The following is a 10,996-nucleotide window of genomic DNA, read 5'->3' as shown; positions in this document are numbered from 1 at the left end:
AATAATTCAACTAGGGGTTGAAAAGTCTTTGTTATAGGAGTTAAAAAGTCCAAACAGGTAGGGGTTGAAAAGTCTTTGAAATAGGGGTTTAAAAGTCTAAGGGTTGAAAACTGAAAAGTGTTCTTTTTTAGAAGGGTTAAAAAGCCTCTTGGGGTTGAAAGGTCCTGCTCCCCTGCAGAACAGTGTGTATGAAATAAACTATTATCTTAGGTAAAACATTTCATATGGATTTCCATCAATTAATTACATCTTCATTAAAAATCAAGAAAATGGTACATTTTCTGTGTAAAGGTACTGACAACCGAAATAACATTTTCAAGCGTAAAAGTGAGTATAGCTTTGAAAAAATGAATAAGTTCTTAGTCGTTTGTAACCACAACTTAATCGATTAAAAATGGCGTCTGAGGAGATGAAACTAGTGTAAAGATATTTAAAAAATGGAATTTGTGTCACTGGTTGAGTAAGAATACTTCAGGTAATTTTTGATATGATTTATTGCATTCAAATTCATTAAAAGATGCTTAAATCTTATCGCTAAGATATCAGCACAGAAGTATTAGCTTGGAATTGGATGGATACAATGTCAGGACACAGGTAAACAATAAAACAAAACTTCAAATATATTCCTAAATAAATAAATAGGTGTTCTTTTAAGAGATTTAGGAAAGTTGAAATATTTTCCCATTAAAATTTATTGCCAGAACCTCCAATTGGATTAAGCCCATTGCCAATGTTACCAATTGGAAGATTCCAATGGGACAATGTTCCAATTGGAGTTTTCCAATTTCCTGACTTTTCCCATATTAAATTGTGGGAAATATCCAATTGGAAAAAATGGTCGACGGGATTTTTTTTTACAAAAAATGATAAAAAGTACTATAAACGCACTTTTTCTAGATAACATTATAACCATTAATGATAATGATTGTTATTAATCACTAATTCCTTTTTTGAAAATGTGGGAGAATTTTCCAACAAAAAATGTTGGGCTGATTTTCCAATTGGAAAAACCATTTTTCCAATGGGAAGGCCATTTTCCAATGGGACTCCCATTGGAAAAGTTGACTTTAAATGCCAAAAAAAACATATTTCTAAATTAAATTTCAGGAAACAAAAAATATCTCTTATTAGTATTACCTAACACATTTTAAAAATACAAAAATAAAAAATTATTGGGTGAAAAATAAAAAAAATAAGTTTGCAAAAATTCCGGATTTGCAAACTTAATCCGGATGCTGTTTTAAATGGCCGTCAACGAGTCATTTGACGATGTTGTTTTACTATGGCAGATTCGTGACGTCCACCATCCCAACAAAAAGTACCGAACGGTCCTTGCGCAGAGAATCTTCGCGGCCACAATTTTGAAATTATCTCCGTTATAAATTCAAATTTCTACGAAAATATTATTGCCTACTTTTAAACACATATTTATTTATGTCACTATGCCAAAAACATGTTCAGGTATACTGGTTGGACAGCAGTAGCCGGCAATCGCTTTTTATTCGTGTTTTTTTTTAAATCTTCTTAAAAAAGGTGAGAATGGTAAATCCAAGCAACACCATTTGCATCGAATCCAACACAAAGCGTACGTTTAAACATTTTATTTACAAAATGTATTGGAAATGTCAAAAAGTTTGCCAACTTTCTCGTGGGGGATGATCACGTGAATGTTACTGCGCATGCGCAATTAAATAAATTTGCATATCTAATTATAGCACTAGCATTTACCGACAGTCAAGTGTTGGTTATGAACGATTATTCGTCGATGAATCACAGCAAAATGTATTTTTAAAAAAGCCTGTTGAAATGATATTTTCATATTGCCTGTCAATCGCTTTCAAACAATATTGAGACATATTCAAAATTTTATGTATCCATGGTGTGGTTTTAGACGCGTTGTTAAAGCGAGACTACTCCAACGCTTGGTTACCAGTATTACTTGCCTGTTCAATAGAGGCGCCCCATGGGGGAAATTATACTTAATAAGCCGATAAATATCGGTTTTATAGCCAAGGAGCGGTACTGAAATAAAACTGCCGGGTACTGCTTCTCATAATCCGTAAATTGGCACTAATTGATTACCCCCTTTGTGGCCCAAATTAGGCACGCGCTTCGTGACAACACAAATTTTAATATTGTAAAGTTGGTAGACCTTGACCCCTAGTTTAATAAAATGTAAATATTATTTCCGTGACATTTCGATCTACCGAGAAAATCTTCAAAAACATGCAAAAAATGCCGGCTACTGCTCTCCAACCAGTACATGTGTCGATTTTTTTTATCAAGTGTCCCGATATCTGTAAATCTGGGACAAATCTGACAGGTTGTGTACATGTATAACGGTATTCGTGACCAAGAATATATTTATGTGAAAATAACGACTTTAATGACAAATTAAATCCAGTTTAGATCACTGTCGGGTATATATTGAACAACTTTGTCATTATTATTTAACATCGATGCATACTATAACTATTTATTCTTTCGTTCAGTGTATTTATTCTTTCGCTCAGTGTTAAATGGTAGAGAGTTGTAGCGTTACAGGGATACATAAGAAATGTCAAAATAATAAAAAAAGTATCGTTGATTGCTCATTATTGTAGCTAGTCAAAAGTATTTTTAAAATATCCAGAGCAGCCAGAAGGTAAGCATAAGCTCTATTGGTCACAGTTGGGAGACTTGTTTGTCCCAAACTACATTTTTTTTCAATTTTCTTGCGGTTCTGAAACCAGTGCAGCTAGTAATAGGACTTGGACTGGGGAATCCCTGTTTGCAAGTTTGTGCTCTATCAACTTGGCTCAAAGGCCCTTAGAACTTAAAATAACTTAAAGCTTGCAGTTGAATTGTTCAACCAGCTCTACAAACTGTTCCTGATAACTTAATTTGCAAACAATCTGACCTGTGTGGGTTAGTACTGGGAACCGTATAATATTAGTACGGTAAACCTGGGTGCAAAAGTGGGACAGGTTCAGATCTTGAACCCCACGACTGATGAATACTTGAGCTCAAGCAATGGCTTTATTAAAACAGAAACCACCTTGCATTTAAAGAAAACTGTCAACCATATTTTAAGCTTCAGAAAGAAAACAGCCTGTTTATAAATAAATAGATTATTCATTTTTTTTTATTTCAGATCTTGACATGGATCCAAGATGCTGGTAACTAGGCGGGACGGATTGTTTCACAGAACTACAGGTTTCTGGATGGGTAACTAAATTTCCATATTTCCGGTTTACTTGTGTTATTTATAATCAAGATAAAAGTTAATACACCACAAGAGCAAATCAAGTGGAAATCGTGCATTATGTATGTATTTACAGTCAGTTTGTAGCATTTTTAGCTCGACTATTCGAAGAATAGGTGGGCTATACTACTCGCCCCAGCGTCGGCGCCGGCGTCCGGTTAAAGTTTTAGGGCAAGTTGGGATTTTCACTTATAAGTCCAACACCCTAACTTCAATTGACTTAATACTTCACACAGTTGTTCAGGGCCATCACATGATGAGGTTAGATAACTCCATATTATTCTTTACACAGATTATGGCCCCTGATTGACTATGGAACTTGGGTTAAAGTTTTAGGGCAAGTTGGAATATTTATTAATAACTTCTATATCCTTTGTTTAATTGACTTAATACTTCACACAGTTGTTCAGGACCATCACACAATAAGGTTACATAACTCCATATTATCCTAAATACAAGTTATGGCCCCTGATTGACTTAGGTTAAAGTTTTAGGGCAGGTTAAAGTTTTAGGGCAAGTTGGGATTTTCACTTAAAACTCCAATACCATTCATTCAATTGACTTAATAATTCACACAGTTGTTCAGAGCCATCACATAATGAGGTTAGATAACTCCATATTATCTTATATACAAATTATGGTCTCTGATTGACTATGGAACTTAGGTTAAAGTTTTAGGGCAGGTTGGGATATTGTTTAATAACTTTTATACCCTTCATTCAATTGACTTAATACTTCACACAATTGTTCAGGACCATCACCCAATGAGGTTACATTATAAGTATCTATCATGTGTTTCCGGTACGGATAGAAAAATCCGACCCGAGGGCACGCGCGTAAGCCGGTAACGAGGCTTGCCGAGTTACCGGTCACGCAGCGTGCCCGAGGGTCGGATTTTTCGATCCGGACCGGAAAAACATGATTGATATTTTTTCTTGCATACCTTAAATTATGAATTTGTGGAAAAATTGACGTTGAAAACGAACTTTTGTACAATTACACCAAAAAGCGCGTGCGACGTTGTTTATCGACGTCATAGAGCGCAGTAATTTTAAATAACTAAAAATAGCGTTTTTTAACGATTATTTTTGTTCAATTTTAATTAAAAGTCTTGCAAACATACATATTTGATTGCGCTTTATTGGAATGGCATAATATATTTTTCATAAACCATACAATTTAATGAAATAAGAAGTGGCGCGTTGTTGCGCGTGACTCATCTTACATGGGGTATGTAAGATGGGTTTTTCCAGCACTGGTCACATGACCGGAAACACACGTCCGGTATGCAAGGAAACTCCATATCCTTAATATAAGTTACGGCCCCTGATTGACTTAGGTTAAAGTTTTAGGCAAGTAAAAGTTAAGGGCAAGTTTGGATTTTAATAAAAAAACTTCTATACCGTTCATTAAATGCACTAAATAAAATTCAAAATTATTTATGACCATCTTACAACAAGAAATATAACTCCGTTTTAAGCCTAAATACAAATTATGGCCCTTGAATTTTTTCTATTTTTTTTTTAATTTCCTTTGAAAGGCATATTTGTATATTCTTAACCACATTTTCATAACGGGAAATCAAGTTGTTTGAATGACTTGCGTCATTGTTTGGGCGGGCTGGTGGAAGGGCAGCATCAAAGTCACCTTATGTATCGAATAATTTTAGTTAGGTTTGACATAAAGAGACCAAACTTGGTATTATTACATCGTTATTGTATTCTAAGTCAAAGCGGCGTAGTCGAGAGCGCTGTCTTACGACGGCTCTTGTTTTTTACCAAATCTCAATTTAATACAAACTTTTAAGCTTATCATGCATATAGATTGATGCACATTCTATAATTATAATATTAAAGATGTGCAGCATATATATGGAATGATCCACATCACTGGATACTGTATATATGTAACATTGCATGTGAAAATGCATAGCAACAAGTGATATAAGACTGCTGAAAAAATCACATTGCAAGTTTTCATATTTATTTTCAAAAAATTGATGTTTTATGCATTTTTCAAAAACATTAATTTGCGACAGAAATATGAAAAACTGCGATAAAATCTTTTGTCAGCATTCTTGTATCGCTGGTTTTCAGATGTTTACACAAAATTGGCTCATTCCTGGACAGAAGATAAAATATTATCAAAACTGTTAGTCTGTAAGAGTGCAGCCTTAAAGAAAACAAAAGAAATAAAAAGGGTTTTTAATGATTTCTAGCAGATAAGTCTGTTGTCAAAGAACCAAATTCAAGGTATCATTATAGCCGTCCGTCATGTCAGAGGCAATACACTAATGTTATTGTATTATAGTTGTATATGATGTATAGGTCCAAATTATTAGGTCTATAAATCCGGCTTTAAGAGATTTTGAGTTGTGCCCTTTATCTAACTGAGAAAATAACTGATGTTTTATTATACGTATTTTACAAGTGGCTCTGTGAAATGTTCTGTGACTGTTAAAAGGTGTAAATTTAAAATATCTTGTATATGTACTCAATTATTTCTTTTATCATTGTTTTTTTGCTCTTAAATAATTTTTGTTTTTCGTTTCAGAGACTCAGCGCCATGTCACAAATGTCATTTCGGTCCATGCTTATTTCATTCAATTGTTCATATAATCCTGACAACATGGCGCTCAGGTGGGGGCATAATGTTTGACAAACATCTCTTGTTGATACTTGGCTCATTTCTTACATATAGCTGTAACATTTTGGGCATATTCTCAATTATTTTGTTTAAGACATTTTTCATCCAGCTCATCTAAGCCTAAGTTAGTGTTCATGTTAACTTTTATGACTGCCTGTTTATTTTACTTTTTATAAATTATTTTCAATGACTTTTTCTCAAGAACCATTTGGCTAAGTATGTCTCCTCCTGAAACAGACTAATTCTTTTAGCTCGAGTTGTCTGTCTGTCCGTCTGTAACAAATTGTGTCAGCTCCATGTCTCTTTAACCTTTTGAAGGATTTGATATAACTTCCCACAAATGTACACCATATTGAGAGGAAGGGTTTATTATTATAACTGTTGAGCAGTTTCTGAACTTGACTGTATTATATCTTGCATTTACCTCAAGCTGTTAAGTGAACAATATAACATTGACCAATACAAGGAACTAAACCTTCTAGGTCACCATTTTGGAATAAAGTAATGCTCATATTTCCATAAGAATCTGCTCATATACAGTTTAAATATAGCTTATACAAGTATATCATTTCAACATAACATCAGATCCTCCACTGTTTTATGTTTGCAACATTTTTGTTTTAAACTTTGATTTATATATCATGACTTTTATGAACAAATACCAAGCAGCAACTCACAGATCTATGCTCATTTGGGCAGAATTTTGTAAATCCAAGCATTGTCATTCTCATATTTTTGTGCCCATTCTTTGCCAATTATTTGTTTGTCTATTGGTATACATGTATGTTTATTCATACTGTTTGTCAAAATAACGAATGAATAAAATGTTTGAAATATTTTATTTGTTCATAACTTATTTAATATGACAAAAAGATGACTGCATTTTGTTTTATTTCACATCATGATCACTCATAGAGCGAGACTTGAAGAAGTATAGTGATATAGCCACAAGTGTTTGTCTGATTTTCTCCTACCCAAGAGGGAATGTGTTTGAATCCCAAGTTGGAAAACACAGTTCAAAGGTCAGTTGATGTATCCTGATTGCAGGCAAAGAGAAACACTCTATGATGGGCACCTGTAAAATAGAAGATACATAAATCTTTACTATTATCCATAAAACGTGAAAGTTGTTAGTAAAATAAAAAAGAAATGGTCTACCATTTTTTTCAAATACGATTCTTGATAATATTTCTTGTAAAAGTACACATTTATCTTAAGAGATAAAAAAAAACAACATTACAGTACAAATTTGTTTTGTAAAAGCCATTTCTCAAATTCAAATGAAATGCCTGCCTTGACAGTGATATTTTGTATTATGATTACATATATTGGTAAAGAATCGGTAGTTTGCAAGAAGCAGTAGCAAGTATTTTCTTATTTCATACTATGTTTTAATGGCAATTGCATCTGTTTTTGAAAGACTGGGTCTAATAACAATAAAAAATCTAATAATAATCCTACTCCCCGATTACTGTTTGCATAGTTTTTGCAATAGTTGGTTTAATCATACGCTGAGATAAATAGTCATACCCAATGCTTTTCAGTGATGCAACACTGCATCTCAGATGACTGAGCTTTTCTTTCAAAAGATTGCAATCAACAACAAACAAAGAGGATACTGTAATTGACAATAGGTATACCTATTTGTAATGACAAATGTCATTTGTATACTGGTTAGTATATAGAATTGTATATTAAAACATATTTGAGTGTGTAAACTTACATACCTTAAGATACAGTTCAAATAATATTCGCTAACTAAACTCTTTCTTAAATTTGTACTTCCGGGGTTTTCAATCGAATAGAACAAAGAATTAACGAACGTAATAGTACATGTGATTAATTAACATGTTAACGCCATAACAATTATTATACACAGTACAAGCGATAAGAAATGAATATAGTTTGTATCGAAATGTGTCATAACCTGAAAACATTGCAATGTGACACAGGAAACAGCTGTTTAAACGGGTCAAACCTTGCCGTAGCAACCGTAGTCGACAAAAGGTTACCACCCACTATATTTATTAAAATAAATAGTAAATATCTATTTTGATTATTCGAAAAGCGAAGCAGATCAAATCACTATTTGCGAATTTTTTTAGTATACTCACATTTTCAGTCCGATTCTTCCCCCTTTTGAAGAGTAATTACGTACGAAAGCGTTAATAAAACGGTCGCAGAAATCATCGTTCTCAACTTTGTACGAAGTGATCGCTTGCTTAACATGCATTCATAAAAAATAGATACGCATGACGAAAGTTGGCTCTTGAAATAACCAAACTGTCAATAGTTTATAACAACAACGATTTTGAAACCAGGCAGCTCTCCCTGTATATTTTTCTGCACATACACCAGAGGCACCGTCCCTCACCACTTTCAGTGCTTTGATTACTTTCTGCATACCATATCGCCCTACTAAAAAGGTTTAATATTCAAATGGCATATCTTTTAGATACATTTTGACGTAACTTATTTGAGCGAAAGAAAAAATTGAGATACACGTGGAAAAACTAATTTACCCTTGTTCCTTTGTATGATTGATTCCACGCCTTTGTTCGTCAAATATCCTGAAAGTGTAATTGCTTCATAAATGCTTAGTTTAAACTTTATTTATTTTACAACGATTGTGAAGAAAGTTATATTAACTTATACTAATTATAGTCACTCTCGAAGGCACGATGTCGCGCGAGAGTGTTGTCTTGTGCTGTGGGGGAAACCGCAGTTCCCGGAGAAAACCCACTTATCCGTCTTGGTGACCACCAACCAAACTCACATGCGCCCAGGCCGGATATCGAACCCGGGTCGCATTGGTGAGAAGCGGGTGCGCTAACCACCATAAATGCTTCGTCGGAAGGCAATACTTTGCTGCGAAAAAAACACTTTAAACAAAGATTACTTTACTATTTCTTCACCATTTTAAATGAAACATAGAGCGGTCTACGCCGCTGACTGAGCCCCGCCTTCAATATTTTACCACAGGTTGATTGAGAGTTTAGTTTCTTAAAACAAATTAAGCCTTTTCACAAAACCGCCGCCTAATGGAGCACTGTTAAAACATTATTTTGGAGACAGGTTTGTCAAATTGTTTGAGGAAACTAATCGCCTTATCAAACTCCGGTAATACAGAGGCGTGACTCTTTATGCGACATAGACTGCCCTTTGCTCCGTATAAAATGATGAAGAAAAAGAAAAGTTATCATTGTTTTCAGTCGTTAGTAAGCAAAATGTTGCCTTCCGACGTAACATTTATGACGTAATTTATCACGTGGTATACACATACTGCTCAAGAGTATTCCATATCATAACAATCAAATAAATCCACACAATTACTAAATCGTATCAACTCGGCCATCTCCGGCAAACTTCGGGATATATTATATTTGTTTGAAAATGGCCGAGGTGTTCCGATAATGCATATATATAAAGCAATAATTACGAGACGAACGATTCGATCGTTGTATTGACAACATAAACACTTCCTATGACTCACCTACACACAATGACCTGCATTCAGCCGGAAGCGACGTCTCCATACATTTATCCCGGATGTCGTTACACTGTCGGCAGTGCCGCACTCCATCATCACAGAACTCCTCACTGGAAGAAACCAACACCTAGATCATAGCCTTATGATAACAGCAGAATATACTACTACAACTACCAATACCGCTGCCGCTAGCGCTATCACTACCGCAACTACTTCTCCTACTAGCTTCTACTACTGCTACTCATCTTCCGTCTCACCCACCTCCTCCTACCTCTCCTCCACCTCTACTACTACTGCTGCTGCTGCTACCGCTGCCGCTGCCAATGCCGCTACCACTACCACTAACACTACTACTACTTCTACCAACTACTACCTACTACTACTACTTCTTCCACTAATACCACCACGACCACCACCACCACCACTTCTAGTACAACTATTACTGATAAGTTATTATTACTTATTACTAATTTAACAACTACTATTTTACTTCGACTAGCAATATTTATATCAACAACAAAAGCAACAACAATAAGAACAAAACCATCAAGTGCAATTAGTGATAACAATAGAAGTATAAATCATCATATTTAACTTACGTGGAACAGATGTCCGTGTAACAGGGTTTAGATTATAAACTTATCTTTATATTAAGTGTTGGACTTTCTCACCCTGTGTCCCATGAATTAAAGTAATGGAAGTAACTTGTATTATAATAATTCTGACAACTCTTTATTTATATGTGTGATATATGCGTGTGAAATGCTTAAAACATATCTTTATATGAAACAGCAAGTTCAAACAATAAAAAACGCACACTAAGATGAATTGAGTGAGCGGCCATTCAAGAAATAATGATGCACTCTTCTTAGAACTATTTAAAGAACGATTTGACGATTTACATAATCTGATTAATCACTACGCGCATCCATGACAACCACGAATTATCACATATATATACGCATATGATTTTTTTTATTACGCAAAAAAAGAGTTCCAGCAAAAGAATCATTTTTACTATATTTTGTTTAACTGAGGTGGAAGAAAAAGCATCTACCATGGCCGAGAGTGTAAGATCAGTTCATCCCAACCCTCGCGCATTGTGTTCTGTGGAAACTCGGTAAACCTCGTCTCCGCAAAACACCCTACGCTCGGGTTGGGATAAACCTATCTTACACTCTCGGCCATAGAAGAAACCTATAATCTGAGGTGGGAGAAATGTAAATCAAAAACTTTTTTGTATGTATACCCAAGTATCTTCTCTTAACATTTTTGACGTTTTACTAGCCCCAGAATGATATATATCAGGGGCGTAGCTAGGCCTAAAAAAGGTTTTCTGTGAGTTTGGGGACTTATATATTTGCATTACACACACTTAATTATATTTGCAATGTTAACAATACAATTAAGCAATACACCATGCACGTAGTTTAAATAAACACCAATTTTTGGTTAAAATAAAACAAACTTTTCAGTTGTTCAAAGTGTTTGAGTAGAATTTTGTCATTTTTAAAAAATGTAAACATATATATATATATATATATATATATATATATATATATATATATATATATATAATCAAATACCAGTCACGAAGGTTATCATGCACTCATGCA

General features: G+C 34.4%; 1 protein-coding gene across 1 annotated transcript in view; it reads right to left on the bottom strand.

Moving 5' to 3' along the window:
- The window catches only part of LOC128233970 (complement factor B-like protease), a 34,172-nt gene extending 24,170 nt beyond the window's left edge, over positions 1-10,002 (bottom strand). The window contains exons 1-3 of the mRNA XM_052947883.1: positions 9,980-10,002; positions 9,384-9,490; positions 8,413-8,460 (exon numbers count right to left, since the gene is read on the bottom strand). Of these exons, the coding sequence (XP_052803843.1) occupies positions 8,413-8,460; positions 9,384-9,426 (91 nt within the window). The 5' untranslated portion in view covers positions 9,427-9,490; positions 9,980-10,002. The remainder of the gene's footprint in view (positions 1-8,412; positions 8,461-9,383; positions 9,491-9,979) is intronic.
- Positions 10,003-10,996: the final 994 nt, after the last annotated feature.

This window comes from Mya arenaria, chromosome 1 (genome assembly GCF_026914265.1).
Source record: "Mya arenaria isolate MELC-2E11 chromosome 1, ASM2691426v1".
Taxonomy (NCBI): Eukaryota; Metazoa; Mollusca; class Bivalvia; order Myida; family Myidae; genus Mya; species Mya arenaria.
This window is presented reverse-complemented; position numbering and strand designations above follow the sequence as displayed.